This window comes from Pinus tabuliformis, chromosome 1_2 (assembly GCF_031772625.1).
Source record: "Pinus tabuliformis cultivar Carrire ecotype Pingquan chromosome 1_2, CPIR1, whole genome shotgun sequence".
In the NCBI taxonomy this organism is placed as follows: Eukaryota; Viridiplantae; Streptophyta; class Pinopsida; order Pinales; family Pinaceae; genus Pinus; species Pinus tabuliformis.
In genome coordinates, this window is record NC_142298.1 from 560951636 (window position 1) to 560970430 (window position 18795).

The 18795-nt window shown below is 36.2% G+C and overlaps 1 protein-coding gene across 2 annotated transcripts; it reads left to right on the forward strand.

The window, feature by feature from the left end:
- The first annotated feature begins 7615 nt into the window (after window positions 1-7615).
- On the forward strand, window positions 7616-9955 carry LOC149206836 (uncharacterized). Of its 2 annotated transcripts, none has more exons than XM_089395592.1 (3): window positions 7616-7715; window positions 9213-9329; window positions 9441-9955. In XM_089395592.1, exons 1-3 carry the CDS (start codon window positions 7692-7694, stop codon window positions 9618-9620), a joined length of 321 nt encoding a protein of 106 aa, XP_089251718.1. In that variant the 5' UTR covers window positions 7616-7691; the 3' UTR covers window positions 9621-9955. The 2 variants fall into 2 exon arrangements, with proteins under 2 accessions (XP_089251718.1, XP_089251719.1); XM_089395593.1 differs by lacking the exon at window positions 7616-7715 and adding an exon at window positions 7738-7767.
- The last annotated feature ends 8840 nt before the right edge of the window (window positions 9956-18795 follow it).

Genomic DNA, 18795 nt, shown 5'->3' on the forward strand with positions numbered 1-18795 from the left:
AAAAAATAAAAGTGTCAGAATTTTGTCAAAACCCAGCTTTAGATCGAAGAGTTCGTCATTCTGAATCCAACGGTGCGAACAACACTCAAATCCGAGCTCGTATGCAAAAGTTAGAGCAAGTCAAAGTTCAAGTTTGACTTGTCTACATGGCAAGATTGGATGACGTGGCAAAGGTCCCAGTGAATGAGGAGGCGCCAAGTGGCAGGCTGCCATTGGCCCTTGCATATCGCAGTCACAGCAGAAAGGTGTTAAGAATCGGCCCCGACGCAGACAGGTTGCGATACGATCTATTTGCAATCACATATCGCAGATGGACGAGTATTATGGAAATTGGCCCTCAGCAAGTGGGTTGCGATGTGATATCACAATCGCATATCGCAGGAAACACAAGTTCCGCTTAAGACTGCCGCTGGTTCTTCGCCGATTGCGATGAGCGATAAGACCCCAGATGCGATATGTTATGTGTTACAGTTTATATGCCGTTGGGTTTGCCGATACCGCCGATTAATTTTCCTGCGCTGATTTTCGATTGCGAAATGCGATAGTTCTTGGACACGATACGTTTATGAACCACAATTTAAGTTCCCGTCGGGTCTGCCAATATCGCATCGCACAAATCGCACATTTCCGCTGTGTTCATAGACTTTAAGCCGCCGGTCCTTGCCGATTGCGATTTGCGATATGGCCGATATGTTATGGCCTGTGGCACGACCAAATTCTCACTCAGTTAGCGGATTCTGGAGCGAATTTGTGGGATTATGTCAGTTTTGGAGCAATTTGTGGAACAAATAGTGGAGAACTAGGAGAAGTCATAACTTCTTTAGTTCTTATCCAAATTGGATGCAAAAGGAGGCTAGATAGCCATTTTTGAGCATTCCAAACTCATTGAGACAGGTTTCAGAGGCATTTGAGCATTGTAAACACACTTTTGTTGTAATTTTGAACATAATAGAGAGGCCAAGCATTGGAAGCTGGACTAAAGAGACATAGCCTAGGAGGGGTGAACTCCTCATTAAATCTCTGTGTTGTGTGTTGTATTTTGATATTCTTTGCTGTTATTTTGCTGCTATTCAGCATATGTTTTATGTTAAATTGTTTATAACATTTACATAAGAAACTCTCATGGGAATCAGTTAATTAAGCAAACATGGTGAATCCTTAAGCACTTTATAAGCAAATGATAAGCATCTTGGGTTATATTCTGAATGGGGAATTAGCACAGCATTACTAATCTGCTCCATTTCAGATCATCATATCACCCATGCACCCCTTTCCTCTTCCCCTCTTGTGGTATAATAGTCCCGGGCTTGTTGCTTCCTCAAGCAACCTTTTTGGGGGATATTATATTAATGCATTTTCTTTTATACATGCTTTTCATAGAATAAGCACACCATGAAGAACATTACAACCACACCACAATTCTTGCCCACTCTTGGGACTCATATGCATCTAGTAGTTTAACATTAGCTGTGAGCTCTACACTACGAATATTTAAAATTCATTTCACATTTTTACAACACAAGATCATTATAAATTAGTCCACATGGCTTTGACTTCCTCACATAAACCACACCATATAAATAATCCATATGAATAATATGCGATTTAGTGTATTATAATTCAGGGGTCAACACTGGGGTTTTACATTCCCCTCACCTTTGGAATAACACCATCCTTGGTGAACCTTTCTTTCAAGCAATGAGACCATGTCTTCATTCTTTAGTTGCATCTACAATGCTATCCTCCCCATTGCAAACATGCCTTTGCTAGCTATCTTGGACATCAATGTATGATAATTCCTTTCACTACCTAGAGATGCTTCCAAGGCCTTAGAATTTCTGCATATACCTATAGCAATCATTAAAGGAATGCATGAATGTCATAATCATTTCAATGCAACAATTCTTCCATCTATAAGAATTCTAAATTCATAACTGAAGTACATATATTTAGAATACAGGATATGACATGTAAATTCAGCCCTAGTATATGTTTGCTTCACATCGTTTTCATGGGTGAGATTCAACTTCTATTTTTTCTTATACACCCAAAATATATTTTCTTGATTGGAGTTGGCATATGCCATGAATCTTACTTCATAGATTCATCCAAGTCACCTCTTCCTTATAGCCACTGACCCTCACAGGCTCAGGTATCTCCTTCTTTGCTGCTCAGTCCCTTGGGAGATTCATCATTTTCCATGGTCATTATAGGGATGAAGAGTGCCTCTTCTATTAACCCTCTTAGGTTTAGACATCCTCCTCTACTAAACAGTGCCTTCGGTAATCCATAATTTGCCAAGGCTTTCAGAGACAACAAGAGTATAGATCTCCAGGGTTCTCTTGCTGGGGCATCCCTCTAGCAGACTCAAGCCAATAATTAGCTCCAGACAATCAAGATATAGAAAAGGGTTCTAATATCATCACACTAGCATCCTCCTCATGCTTTCAGGTTTATAAATACCTTCATTTGTCCTCATTGGACAGATCTGTCAACTCACCGTAACTAAGACATACAATCACCATGAGATTTTATCATTAAAATTTCATTCAGAATTGTGAAACTGTTCATAAAGTTATCATATTTAGCAAATATGAGATCCCTCTCATAATGCTAGCCTTTGCATCTGGTAGTACCCAGCCTTTCAATATGGGTCAAATCCAAGATAACTCTACCTGCATTCTGTCCTTATTGACAAAGCTTTGATTTAGCCAAACAAGTCATGAGTCTTCATGCATACAATTTTTCCACGTTACATTGCCAACAATAAAGAAATGATCTCAGCATTATGTCACACCAACAATTCAATCATTTTCAACTGTTAACATTTTTACAGAATGAAGTATTTTACACTGCAATGGTATCACTATCCTGCATTATCATGATGCAATCAAACAGAAGCATTTACTAGCACAATCACAAGATACACTTAATGCATACTAGCATTACACTGAATACCATAACATCATGTGATGCAATCCACCATGACAAGCTCGGGATTTTCCAACACCTCAACACATCATCCAACCACCTCACCAACATTTATTTGACCATTTGGACACCTTCCTCTTCAACCAAACACAACCAAAGGGAAGGTCTTTTCTTTCTCTGCTAAACAGTCCCTGAGGAATACTTCCCATCCAGTACTTTTTAGTGTAGGGAAGAAGGTTATGGCATAGGACACCGACGCAAGTAAGGAGGCCATTGGATATATGTGAAAAGATATAGGATTTCCTGAACCCAACAAGAACATGGTCTCACACATGGCATTCCTTTTCAAATTGCGGGCACAAGCATTCACTTGCCTTGGTTATGTTGTCATAACTAGCTTAACACATCATTCTGTCACATGAATGTGTCAAAAGGTTTTGGAAAATTTTATGTGTACAAGGCTTCTTACCTTTCCCATGCCCTATCTGGTATAATAACATCTATGCGTTCAAGTATAATTAATTGAACACTTACGGTATCCAACATAATGAAAGGAAGTCTCATTAAAAATTCCTATCATATTGGCATGGCCCATCATACCTATATGGTTTCCATCAACGTCCTTGATGTCACCTCTTAAAGTGGTACCTCATGGGAGCTGACGACCGCTCTGCACTAACCTCTCAACAGGTGTCTTCCTATCCTCATTCACTACTAGTAACAGTCTACAGAGCCAGTAGCAACATTAATTCTCAGCAGTTGCAATTAGCAGAAAATAATGCACATAGTCCTCTTTTATGAAAATTTCATTATGAATGGAGTTGCTGGCAGAAAGTATGGTCTCGTCCTTTTAAAATTACGTTTTACCAATTTCTTTGAATTCAATGCTGAAATTGCGAACTTGAGTTCAGGGACATTTTAGTCGACATTATCACTGTGAAGTTCCACCTAAAATTTTAGTTCTATCTAAATTTGTATGACCAGAAACCCCTTTTTATAACAATCTATGCATTTTTTTGCTGACATGGTAGCAACATGTCATTCATAATTTTGCCCACCTAGCATCCATGTCCCCTCCTTTGTTCCTAGCATCCACTCACTAGCTGTCAGGGTTGAAGGCCTTTTTTATATGATGGAATCAGCTCCCTTCAATGAAGCAGCTGACCCCTTTTCGAATATTTGATTACTTTCAACTTTCAAGTGTCAAACCAATCAAAAGCATCAACCCCTTTTGAACATCAAGCTCCTTTCAAAATATCAGTCCAGGGTTCTAGCTTGAGTGGTTGGTCGGACTATTTGTTCATCTCCCCACCTAGGTTCAATTCCCACTAAGTAACATGTTGATTCATCATGATAAGGCTAGAAGGGTAGATGAACCCAGGATAGAGGTCTAGATGAACCCAGCATAGAGGTCTACTCTAGTGTGCCTTTGGATGCATTGGCCCTTGCTTTGTCACAGTTTATTGATATATCTGTCTTTTGGGCTGTTAGATATACCCTGGGTTATGGTGGCAGCTAGTAAGTTTGATCCTGGATCTAGTCTAAATTAATCAAATTAGTTATAGGTTCCCATGGTTTTAAAAAGAAAAAATATTGGCCCATTCTAAGGAAGATATCAGGCTCTTTTCAACCATCAGGCCACTTCAAAGGATGACTATATTCCACGCATAAACTTCCTTTCAAACTCAACCATCAGATCAGGCCACTTCAAAGGATTACTATATTCCATGCGTCAACCTCCTTTCAAACTCAACCATCGGATCATTTAAAACTAAGACCATTGACAATTGGAGATATTTGAACGTCGGCTACTTTGGTATGCAGGCATTGGCCACATTTCTCAAACATTGAGATCCTTCACATGAAGGCATCAATCTCTTGAACATCATGAAATTGCCCACTTGTCGTTGGAACTAAGGCCATCGAGCATAATCTAAATACCATTGGATTGACCCCTTTGGAACTAAGGCCATTGATATCTTTCAAATATTAGATGTCAGGCCATTGGGGTACTTCGAAAGATGGGGCCACTGACCCCCTTTTTCCCAAGGTCATCAACCTTCATTTGAACCGAGTCCATCAAACCAATTTGACTATTGGCCTATTTCCACCTATTTCCATGCATCAACCATCGACCATACTTCGAACTCATCCATCGACCCCCTATCGAAGTTAAGGCCATTGGCGACTTTCAAACTATCGAAGCAATATGGAACAACCAGCCATTAAGCTATTTTGAAGTAGCAGCCCAATTTGGACATTGGCCCACTTTCAAACATCAGCCATTAGGTGTATTTCAAACTTTGTCCATTGGGCGTCTTTCAAATTTCGTCCACATGGCCTCTTTTGAACATGGGCCATCTTTTGAACTATTAATGGATTGAACCATCAGGCTATTTTGAGGCGTTAGGGCATTTCAAATTTTAGAAACATTGATCCATTGGACCATTGACCCTTTCAAAATATCAGAAGTCTTTCTATGCATAAATGATAAACCATTTTTTGAAGGAAGGAACGAGTTCCTTAGCTTACAATTTTCACCCAGTGTGGACTCTATGGTTTTGGATGCTTTTGCTTATTTTGTCAAGTGATTGGTCTTTGCCAGGGATGATCCAAGGCCATAGTCATTGAGTTCTGTTCTGATTGCATTCGGCCAACACTGAGCCTCCAACTTTCATCTTCTATTGGAATGGAATACAACGTTACTACCCCATTTTATCAAATTTTGAACAACACAACCTCCTCCAGAATTAAACGTGGTATGTGTTTCCAACACTTGAACTATGTATCTCGTGGAAAAGCTATGGGTTTGTTTGTTCATGCTTTTTGGAGCCGAACCTTATGAATTCACATTGGACTTACCTCATTAACAAATCCAAAGGCTTGAAAGATTGCCAAGATTGCAAGTCCCCACCATTATATCATCACCTTGACCATTAGAGTCAATAAATTTTTCACTGGGGCATTATGTTAGACAGTTGGTATGCAACTATAAAATTTATCATAAAATTCATATAAACTGCCCATACTGGCCCAGTTTTGTGAGTTGAGCTGTAATAGCAATCTATGATGTACTTCCGTTAGCCATCAGAGCACTCAATTTGAAATCCCTTATTCTACTAAATGACTCTTACACCAGATTCACCCTGTAACAATTAAAATCAAAATTCATATGCAAATATAAAGATGCAGTAGAATTATCATGTGTATTTTGAATTCATTCATTTCCCATTTGAATTTATGAAATCACAGAGTAGAGTACAAACCTTAAGCATTTCACCAATAGTTTATCATGAACTTTTATCTGCAATCAAGTGAAGTCCACCAAGCCAGTTGCTGAGGAGCAATTCACTACCCAAATGTAGGAATCAACTATGGACTCCACCTCCAAGCTAGACCATTATACCACTAGGGCAAAGGAAGCTCCTACAGGATTCTAATCTCACTCAAACCAAGCCATTACTCTCATGAAGTAGCCAAGTTGCTCACCATGGAGTGCTCCAGGTCCTCATGCAGCCATCAATCAGCCATGGCAATCTCTTCCACTGCCCTATACAACACAAGGAAAATCTTCCCTTTGTTTGCTCAATAGTTTCCAGGGATTTTCTTCCTTTCCGATGCTCTTCAGTGTAGCAGAATTGTTTGTTGTGTTATGGGAATAACCTAGAGGAGAAACACTTGGCCAAAACAATCAATGAGCAACACTAATAGGGTAGAAAGTTTAATGGTGTTTGCTTGAGCTGTTCTGAACATTCCAACCATGTGTTTTCCTTCAGAACCATCCCATTTCCTCTCATATTCTTGGTGACAAATCCCCAACTTCCACAGACTATTACCAGCCACAATTTCATGGGATTCTCTTCTGGTAGGCATAACATGCATAACAACCATGGGGTTCACATTTCTTCCTAAACCAGAAGAGGGAAAAAGTGCAATTGGTGAATGGAAGAGTGACCTATGAACAATGTTGAATAATGCTTTCGCCGAAGAATTTACACAATAAATGCTTGCCTTGCATTGGTAGTACGCCCTTCACAAGAAGCATTGGCAATGTCAAAAGAATAACTGAAAGTCAAGCAATCATAGAATAATTCATGCACAACAAGGCAGCACCTCCAAAAGGACAAATGTAAAGGTCAAATCACCCATACACCCCCTTTCCTCTTCCCCTCTTGTGATATCTTAGTCCCCTTGTTGCTTCTTCAAGAAACCTTTTTGGTGGATATTATATTAATGCATTTTCTTTCTTGTATGTTTTTTCTGACATAAGCAGAGCATGAAAAACATAACAGCCGCATGACAATCCTAGCCTACTACTGGGACTCATACACATTCATTAGTTGGCCTTTGTCTTGAGCTCAACGCTAGGAATTTTTACAAGACATCACGGGTCATTATAACTCATTCCACATGGCTGACTATACTCACATAAACCACATAATATAAATAATACACAATTTAACATATCATAATTCAGGGGTCAAAACTGGTGTATTACACTTGAAACAGTAGTTAATGAGTGCCTCGTTTTCATAAAATCTGTGCAAGTGCTTTTTGAACAAATCAAACTAAAATTAAGTGTTCTGTGGCCAGTTACAATCAGTGGCCCTGTAATCTGCTTGAGCTGCACCCTGTGAAATGTGGCCTTGTGAGCATCGATTTGCTGCTGCAGACCTATGACGTATAGCCATCTGAATTTGAATTGTTGATGCAGCCCAGCAAACTATGAATTACTGCTGCTGTTGTGAATCCTCAGAGGAATGCAGACAGGATGCAGCTCAAAAGTATGTTTCTATTCAGTAACTCATCTGCAAAAGCTTAATGTGGTTGACTGAGGTACATAAATAATTCAAGGCAATAGAATTTTTAAGTTGTTCCACGCAACATTTTCTAATTGTAACTAGGCACACGATTGCAAGAGGGGAAAAGGTCCCAGACAATTCTGAGTCTTCTTCCACAGGCATCAAGCAAAGAGCTGAAAACTACTCAAATAAAAAAGGACCATTAAATGAGATGTGGTTTTACTATTTTAGGGCTGTTCAATTTTATTCATGCCCCTTATAGCCAACAAATTGAACTTTTCATGGTGGTTTCAAATAAGTTGCGTGCAGCCATTTCATGGGGTCATGTTAAAGAGTGATTAACTCATATATTGATTATTTACTATTATTTTTATGGTTTCCCTTAGTTATGTTTCCCATAGTTGATTTTTTACTCAGCCAAAATATGATGATCTTTTTCAATTATAATTGGTTCGAGTCAATGTTAATTGGTCATTTTCAAAATCATGAATTGAATCGAAACAGTGGAAAAACGTGTGGATCAATCAAATATATATATATATATATATATATATATATATATATTATGCATATATATATCTATATATTATGCAATGTTTTCTCATGTATATAGCATCTAAAGCTGAATATAATAAAATGGCAATGGGTGCAATACATATCTGAACTAAAAATATATAAACATTGATGCTCTAAGTGGCCTTTAGTGTCCAAAAAATAACCGTACTACAGTTTACAATCAAGTCATACCACATAATCAACTGTCTTGATATTCTGTAGAGTCCAAAAAATAATTATGCTACAGTGTACAATCAAATCATACTACATAACTATTTGAATAAGCTAGAAATCAGTGGGACAACAGCTCCAAGTCGGTGCCAAGAACAGATCTGAATGAACTCTTCAAATTAGCAAAAGAGAAGCTGCAAGATCGAAGAGGCACTCCAATCAATTCTCTAAATCAACATTCCAAATCGGCATAAGAAGCTCTCCGAATCAGCACAAGAATAGTGCCGAATCAACGCTACTGACTGTCAAGTTTGGACAATGAAAAGGGTGTGAGGCAATTAAAGCGGGGGTGGGAAAGGCATCATTACATAGATCAGAAATGGGATTTAGGTGGTTCAGGACAATACTGGTTGAAACTGGTTTGATTGGCTGGTTCTAACTGGAAAAGGCCAAAAACAGGTTGAGCTGGTCGATTGCAGTCCGGTTCAGCTTGTTTAATAAACTTCAACGTTTATAAGTCCCGAGAACTTTGCATTTCTGTTTCCTTTGAGCTGTTGTTTGTAGTCAGTTCTAATCACTAAACTCGAAAAATTGAATGGAAAAGAAACTTCTTTTTGGCAGGTCGTACTTTTCTTTTGTTGCTACCAAAGCTACGTATTTTCCTGGATTTTTCATTTTTGTTTCCTATGGCGTACCCGATATTGGAATGACACAATATTAAAAATGTGATCTCCTTATTCGCCGAAAATGCAGCCCAGCGTGGTTCGAGTCTTATGTAGAAAAAGGGAAAGAAATTGTGATCGTGACCCATATAAAGTGATTGACATTACACCTCCTCCGACGAACTTGGGAATCCGTTGCTTTCCTACGGTGAGGTTCTTGAATTTAAGGAACTTATAGAGGTATGCTCTGTTTGCTAGCATTATGTGATGCATTTTCCTTATGTTGACCTCATGTGAAATTGTCTAATAATGCCTGCAGAATATGCAATGTGGTGAATCTGTCACTATAGAAGACAAAGCTTACATTGTTTCTGCTGTGACTTATCGTTACGAGCTTCGGAAAGGAAAATATGAACCCAGTGAGAAGAGACTAGATGTGCAGTCAACTGGGAGATATTTGGTGAACAATTATCTGGAGATGTTACTAGAGGAGTCCTGATATTGGGCATGAAAACAATTAGATGATTCATAAGCAATGGTGTATTTGTATGGCATTTATTTGGCTCAGCGAATCACTTTCCACCATTCACATGCGGATAAAATCTATGTTGTATTCACTGCCTATTCATTTCCATTATGCTGGCCTGTGCAGGTGGACTTTGTAACATGTATATGCTTTGCTCAAGTGAATCTTTAATGAATAGATTATGCTTTGCTTCATTTTGAAGCTGTCCTTCGAGAGCTTTTTGATTGGAGGAATCAACTTGCCTTTCTAAACCCTAAAGTAGTATTTAACAGCATTGGCTATAATACTGATTTTTCTCTTTCCATGAAGATTAATGTTCTTTCCTCTAGCTTTAGCCTTGTCAACATTTGTTTGGCCCAAGGCTAGTGAACCGTTCAACCTTTTCTGTAGTGTGTCCACAGCAAATGAAGGTCAGCAGGGATGACAATTGGATGTGAAATATTTGAAGTTGCTCAACATATCAGAGTCTAAGACAAAGATGCCAAAATTTTAAATATTATTGTCAATAGTGGTCAAGGGTACTCTGCAAAAATAAAATTGGGAGTGCCTAATGCATATCTATGGATGAATGGTATTGGTAAACAAGTGAAATGAGCAGCAAAGCTGCTTATTCCCTGTCTGTTTTGTAAAGTGGATATACCTGCAATGATATGTAGGAGATCCAAATTGATAAGATGGATATAAGAATTATCTTACAAAGAATAGTGTGGAAAGGCTATGCACTAATACTACCACGTATATTTTTAACTTTTGAGACGGCAGGTTGCTTTGGATCCAAATTGATAAGATGGATATAAGAATTATCTTACAAAGAATAGTGTGGAAAGGCTATGCACTAATACTATCACGTATATTTTTAACTTTTGAGAAGGCAGGTTGCTTTGGAAATCATATATGCATAAATAAATTATGGATGTAATGATCGCTTGAATCGTTATTCATGAGTCATCTTGCAAATGCTGAAGGTTTACTCATAATCACATGTTTCTTACAAACAAATGATAGATGCAACGACCATTTGAATTGTTATTCATTAATTGTAGATGAGCCATCTTGCAAATCTTAAAAGATTTCATGCATCCTATAAAAAAAAATAGAAAGTGTAAATTTAGTTTTGTCTCGTTTTGCATTGAGAAGCCATCAGTGTAAAAATTCTCGTGAATGTATACAGGGAGGAGGTTACGATATTAGTGCTTTAGTTTTGTTTCGTTTTGCGCAGACAGCCATCAGTAAAAGAAATCTCGTGAATGTATACATGGAGGAGGTCGCGATATTAGTGCTTATTAACACAATAAAAGTTAAAAACTTTTTAGTCACACTATACTCATTGCCCTCGAGTACCTTAATACATATGGAGTCAATCATACGTGATTATATGAGTTAATGGATGTACAAATATATGAAATTCACGAACAGTTGTGTAATGCTAGCTTCACCCGATAAACATTTGAGTGCAAAGGTTTCATGGAAACATACATTGCTAGAGGGGAATTTATATAGTCCATTCCATTGCATCTTTCTTTTTGAGGGCATGACCTCTTCAAGAGGGAGAAATGGGGAGGTTTACATAGTGTAGACTGTTGCGTTTTTCTTTTCGAGGGCATGACCACTTCAAGAGGGAGGGCATGTTGCCCTTAGCAGAAGCCTATAAAACTAAACTTATTGATATTCTTATGTTAGTTGTTGACACTTTGGTAGTGTGTAATAAAAGCCTGTTAGATGGGGTTTTGAATAGACCAAGAAGGTTATGTAATTATAGAAGTTGTTATTTTGTATACTTAGGAGTAGTTACATAATATTTTGTATTCATGTGTTTGCCTCCTTTGTAATTGAAAAACATTGTGCTTCTCTTGTAGTTCTTGGGCATGTTGTCTGTAGTCCACTTATTCTTAATTTTTACTATTATGATATTCATCTTAGTGTGAGATCCATCCATTTTGAATTCTCATTGTCATGATCCTGATGGATAGAATCATAAACATTGTTTTTTCATTGTAAATATATATTTGTATATTAAAATTCTAGGGTAATGTATATGGTAGCACAACTTCTTTTTTGATGAGTTTTCTATTCTATGTGGATTATCTCTAAGAAATTCATACATATTTAGCAATCAAACTCAACTCTAACTGAGATAATTCATATCTATCTTGGATAGTGTTTTCTATTCACATATTCCAAGTATAAAAACATTTGTAAGCCAACCTTTGAAACACTTAAAAGGAAAGATGAGATCATATGATAATAAACATGAAGAGAAGATTTGAGAATAACATAATGCAAATTATGCTTGGGACTATTTTGTAGGTTGCTGCAAATCCTTGAATTTAACATCATGTGACCATGGTTGGAAAGCATCACACCAATATCAACCACACAAGAAAATCAGTCTTTGATGTTAAATCCATATGACTAGACCTTGATAATATCAAACCCATATCAATTTGACTAGAAAATGCCTCAATAATTTAATAGGGAATATCAATTACAGTATAAATAGGCTACTCTGAGATAAGTTTAAATTTTGTATGGTATGTTACATTGTTTGTTATTCTCCCAATACTTATCTTCATCCCCATTTGTCATAGTCCCTTGTTGAGTTTATTGACTTGCAATCTAGTAGTCCTTCACCAATCTTGCACTTTAGGGCTCAATGGGCACCTACTAGCAGCCCTCCTTACTGCACTTAATATGCCAAAACAACAATCTCAAACTAGACCTCCAATCTTGCACTCCTCCTTGAAGACGTTCTACATTGCCTTCAAAACACTTTAGATCTGAGCCTATACTTTATGAGGTATATGACCTTGTCTTGGGAATCCTATACCTATAATATACCATAGAAAACCCTCACCAACAGACCATATTCCTACATTGTTTCCTTAGAGAGAAGAGACCTTGTTTTGGAAGGCCTACTAGGTTACTCAGCTCCAAAACAAGGTTTTCCTTCTACCTGCAACCACACAAAAATTTGCAGCCTTCTTGACAGAGAGAATCCTCCTATTTATGCTCAAAATTTTCCTCCTTCTACACTTCTTACTCTTGCTCACATACGACCCAAACAATCTTAAGAGAATGAACCGAAACTCAATCTTTTCCCTGCTTCGCTAGGCCTCTTAGAGCTATGACTATCTCAAATATACTCAACCCTCTTGCTATGTCTTTCATATGTGAAAAGAATGCGATGTTGGATGCCAAATGAGGTCTCCAAATGAGGTGGCAACATCAAGCCCTCTTCTAGGGCTCTCCTAAAGTCCAACCAACCCTAAACGTTTTCCACAAGCCCATGCCACATAAAAAAAACCTCATTTGACAAACTCTTCCATGGTTTTCTTGGGATCCCTAGGCTCCTCTTAGGTTTGTCCACTTGCCTCCATGATCAAACCCCCAAAAATCATCTTGGTTTCGTTCCCACTCTTTTGGGTACAAAATCCCATGCTTGGGTACGCTTGCCCACAAATCCCATGTGGGACAAATTCCTCCGCAACTATGTACCCTAGGGTTTGGAGTACCTCCCAAGCTACCAATTTCAACAATAACCAAAACACCGAGAATCTAAAATATAGTTAAATCAAAACTATACTTTTTCTTGACATCTTTGTTCTAAGAGAGACCTCCATAAGTGATTGTATTGGTCCTATTATTTGTATTCTCTCACTCAAAACACTCAAAAGAGAAGTCATTTCATTTCAACAATGTAAACTTTGAAACGAGAACTGATACTGTTACTCGTTTCGTAGAGATAACAAAAAATGACTCGATTTTGAAAAGGGGCGATGCAGAACACATATTTTTTTAGAGCATAGTTTTTGGCACTTTAATTTTTTTTATGTACATTACATTTTAGAATGTTAGTGGTTTGCATGCTGATTTAAAAAAGTGGTGATTCTGCATCATGCTCTTTTTTTAAAAGCCCTATTTTTTGAATTTAAATTTTCTAATATATGAAATGTAAATAATTATTTTCTAAATTTAACAATTTTTGAAGTGGTTTTCTTTTTCATATTTTTTATTTTTTTATTTTTTTGGTAGTGAGGTTTTTATTGTTTTGCATATTTAAAGAAGGTCAATATTTTGAAATTTCGATATTCTACATATTTATACATCGTTAATTAATTTTTCAATACACATGAAATAATTGTCTCTAAAAACTAATAATTTTTAACAATTGACATATAAATAACCATTTTCAACATACATTTTGATCATTTTTTGTTAGAAATGACATGTCAAAATCACAATTTTTATAGGAAAATTTTAACTAAATGGTTAAATAATGCTTTTTTTAATGAATTAATGTCAAAAAAATAATAATAATCACTGTTTTTTCAAAAAGTAATGATTAACATAAAAATTAATGCGAAAATCACATAATACAAATATTGAACACATAACAACATTAATTGAATGCTTATTCTTCTCATAAAATGTCAAAGTCAAAACATTATAAGTATAACTAAGTAATAGTTACAAAAAATGAACTTGATTTCTAAGCATAAATTAATTTTAATCAACAAAATCACGTAATCCAAACTCTTCATCTTCTAGAGTTTCATCATTGTCTTCTTCCACAATATTTTCTGCTTCATTTTGCTCATTTTCCTCTTCTAATGGATCTTTGATGTCTTCGAATCTCCCAATGTATACCTTTCCAATCATTCCATGAAATGGTGGTTGGGGTTCCTTTGCCTTTTTTTGCCACACGTGATTAACTAAAGTCCACTTTCTTCAACCCTATTTCTTGCATAGCAGCTGAAAGAAATTGAAGAGCATTAATTATTTGCTGAATAAGATTGCAATGTATTGAATCTTTTTCAATGGCAATGCAAAAGAAATAATGAAGTAAATTAGTACAATGACATATAAATTAAGAAATAAGATATTGAAATTCAATTCCATATAATAAAACTTGAGCCAAAAAATAAATCCAGAACCCAATCTCCTTCATTTGAACATATGTCTATAAGATAGTTAATAAAAAACTGTGGTTTTTGATAAATGTTAACTCTCTCCTTTTGTTTCTGTCTTCATATGTTAGTTTTCTCACAACAGCATCATAAGCCTGTACTTGACTATGACTCTTTCCATCTACCTGATTAAAAATCATAGACATATAGCTATCATCTTTTGCCCAACTATCAATATGGATGAACTCACAATCATTTATAAATGGTTGATCTTCACAGTTAAGAAAATTTAACTTTTCCTTGTAACATGAAATAGTAAAAGTTCAATTAACTTGTATATAAATGAATTTGTTAACATTAATCAAATATACATTTTCAACATCTTACCATGTAAGCTGCATTCTTGAGTTTGTTTTCCCCTTGAAGCTTGACAATAACATTGCCAATTGTGTGTTTGAATAAAATTTCACAAATCTCCATAATGGTGATGATGTGACTTCTAGAAATCCCGCAACCACTTTACTAAGAGCTTGATAAGTATAAGGGTCACTATCATAGTCAATGTTTGGAATATTGAAACCATGAGGAATATCTGTAATAATTAGGACATAATCCCTTTTAGGTGTGAGTTTAGCAATGTCTTCACAGTCGCCTTGTATTACTTGATATTGAATAGTGTCAAGCCCATTCCAAATGAAATGGGTAAGAGTTGGATCAAGTTCAATATTCTTAAGACATTGCTTCTTTAGTCTTTCGATCTTAATTTTTTCAATAAATGTTCTGAAACTATCTGGTGCTCTATTTGCATCCTTCCTCATCTTTAATAAAATAAACAAATATATGTGTAATTTATAAAATAAAAATAGTATATAGATGAATAAAAATGAATGTATAAATCAACATACTTTTTTAAATGCAAGATAACTTTTTTTTAATGTTGATGTAGAACTTGAATCTGGATAGTTGCGTACAATATCATCTCAACTATCTTCATTCAAAATTTTAACCATTTGTTCTTGTATTTTCATGTAAATTTTGTGATTGCATAGATAAGGTAAAAAAATTTAATATAATGATATGTATAACAAATACTACCAAGAACAATATGTTATATTTAAAAGAAAATTATAATATAGGATAAGTAAAAATAATTCAACAAACTTACTTTTGAAATTTCTCAGACATTTCCTCCAATGATAATTCCCTTGACCTCACACGAGATAATATTGTTTTGACAAGTTTTTCATCCTTCACTCCTTGCAATGCTCTCCAAGGTGTGATAGTCATATTTTTTGGAAGCTGCTTCATTTCAAAACCTGATTTACTGTTGCTACATATCAATGGTTTAGACCTTTTGACTTTTTGGTTTTTAATGCCAATGTTCTCCCACATGCTAAAAATCTCATTAATCAATTCCCATATCTCTCCAGTTCTAAATGGCAACTGGAAAATGTTACCAATACCTCTAAATAAATCGATATTTACTCTGCCACCTTTTGAATTGATTTTCTCCTCAATTTGACATCCTATTTCCATACAACATTCCTTTCGGAAATCTACAATAACATTTATCTTATCCCCACCACATTTTTCTTCAAATTCACTATGAATAAATCTAACCCTTTGGATGAAAGTCATAGACATCCTATATTCATTATTTGAATTATGATCCCATGCCACTAACTTTGTTTTTGTATCTGATAAAACAACATAAATGATACATTTCATTGTTTCAAAACGTGGGTTATTGGGATATTCCTCTATCAATTGTCTTTGAGCTTCTACAGAATGGTTCCCCCCAAGCACATAATAATTGTATTCAAAACATTTTGACTTATCAAATGCTTATTTGTTGGGAACTTGAACTGGATCAACAAGAAGCACATAATTAACCACATGAGCATATGGATTGTACCTCATCAATGTCTTCAAGTTGTGAACATGCAGGTGGTGTGGCTTTCTGATTTGATATTTACATTTTCCTTCACTTGCCTTATAGATTTGTCTCACATTAAGCTGAAATGTACAACCACCCTCAATTATGTTTCTCTTTGTCAAGTTCTATCGAATGACATTTTGTTTTGTTTTAATAAATCCATCATTTAAATCATCTCTTGGTGTAATGATTTCTCTGCTTTCTCTTGAAGTTTCATTAGGATCTTGATTGTTGGTAATGACTACTTCAGAATGTTCAACTTTACTTTTCTTCCTCATAACATTCTCATCATTAACTAGAACAAATTTATTCTTGGGCATTGTTACTTTTGGTCTTTTACGGCTCTTCTCCTTTCTAACATCAGTTCCAATGTCATCCTCAGTAACGACAACATATTCTTCAGTGTCAGTTTCAACTTCCTCATCTTCAAAAGTAACCTATCTACCTTTGTTATATTTATCCACTAGAGGCATTTTTATTTTATTTTTATTTTTATTTTTTATTATTTATTTATTTATTTATTTTTTTGATCCTTTGGATTAGTTTTGCAGCATCATGAATTATTACATTTTGCTTGTTTGCCATATCTTCTTCTGACACTGAGTAGAAACTGCTGACAATTTTCATAATATCATGCTCTATGAAATGAATGCCTCCCAACATAATTGAACAACTTTCAACAAAATTCTACCAAACAAAATATCATATGTCAATAAAAACAAAGTTATAAAAATATAATGAGACAGTTACAAGAACACAAAACACAAATATAAATAACAATACTTACGATATTTTGTTTCATCTCATTTACGATTTGTTTACCCAACCTTGTAGATACCTCTCTCATGTCATACAATAAATATGATAACTAGTATTTAATCCTTTCATGTGACTTGGGCGGTTTTGTAAGTATGTAAAGAACCTTACTGTCCAGTACCGAACACATGTTTATGATGTTTCCCAACACCTCATAACTTCCATTATCGTTAGGTATATAAACATATAGATATATCTACACATCTTGGTTTTCTCTTTCTTTCACATACCAAACATTTACTGGAAGTTTCACTTCTTTTGATTTCTTCCAGTATGAAATCACCTTCTTATCGTTTGAGGCACTTGAAGGATTTGTAGCTATCAGATCAGGTTTGGTTTGTTCAACAATGTTTTTTGAAGATCCACCTTTAACAGTGTTTGGTCCAGAAAGATTCACTGAAATCTTGTTTGATGCCATTTTCCTGAAAAAAAGACACATATAAATCAATAAATTACAAAAAAATAATAACTTAAATTAACAAACAAAACGATAAATGATAATTAATTTTGTAAAACATAACAATTTAAAAAAATATATAAAAAAATAAGAAATTTAAAAAATACAGCGCCCTGCTGCCCAGCCCCGGAAATCGGCCGGCCACCCGGGCTGGCAGTTGGGCCCTGTCCCCGTACCCCACCCTAGAGGCCCAACAACCACCCCACCTACGCACTCCAGCCCCATCCGACCCCCCATCCCACTCCACCCCACGCAATCCCAGCGGTGCCAGCCCCCTCGCCCGGGCCGACTGTTGGGCTGCCGGGGTGGGGCGTGGGGCTGGGCGCTAGGCCCCCCCCGCCACCCCGACGGCCCAACAACCAACCGGGGCGACGGGTCGTTGGGCCGCTGGGGTGGGGCGTGGACGCTGGGGTGGCGCGGGCAGCCCCCCGCCCCAATTCGGCGGCCCAATGATCCGCCGCGGAACGGGACACTGGGCAGCCAGCCCCCCGCCTCTCACTCATGGGCCTGTTGGGCCAACGGGAGCATGATTGGTCCCACCATGCCCACTGCGGACATAGTGGGTAAATCTGTCCCACAAAAATTTTTAACTTCTAAAAAAAATTTAAATTTCATTAAACTTATTTAATTTTAAAATTTGCACAATAGAAAAATTAACTAACCTTTCAAATGCGATAATTCTCCGTTGAATATGTTGTTGATAGCAATGTAGCTCCTCCACAAATTCGCTCCAAGTCTTTTAAAGAATCTCGGAAAACCTTGATGTGATGTGAGGAATAGTGATAATGAAATTTATTATATAGGGAAAATTACGAAATTGTTTTACCGTACGGTTAATGTGGGATTAGTTTGTTTTTATAAATTTTAACATGTTAATTTCGATATGGGGATATATGAAACTATGACAAAATGAATATTACGGAATTGTTTTACAACACGGTGAATGTGGTTAATTTGTTTTAGAAGGTATAATAAAAAAAAAACATTCAATTGTTTAGTAGTACAATTTTAATTTTAAAGATTTATTTCATA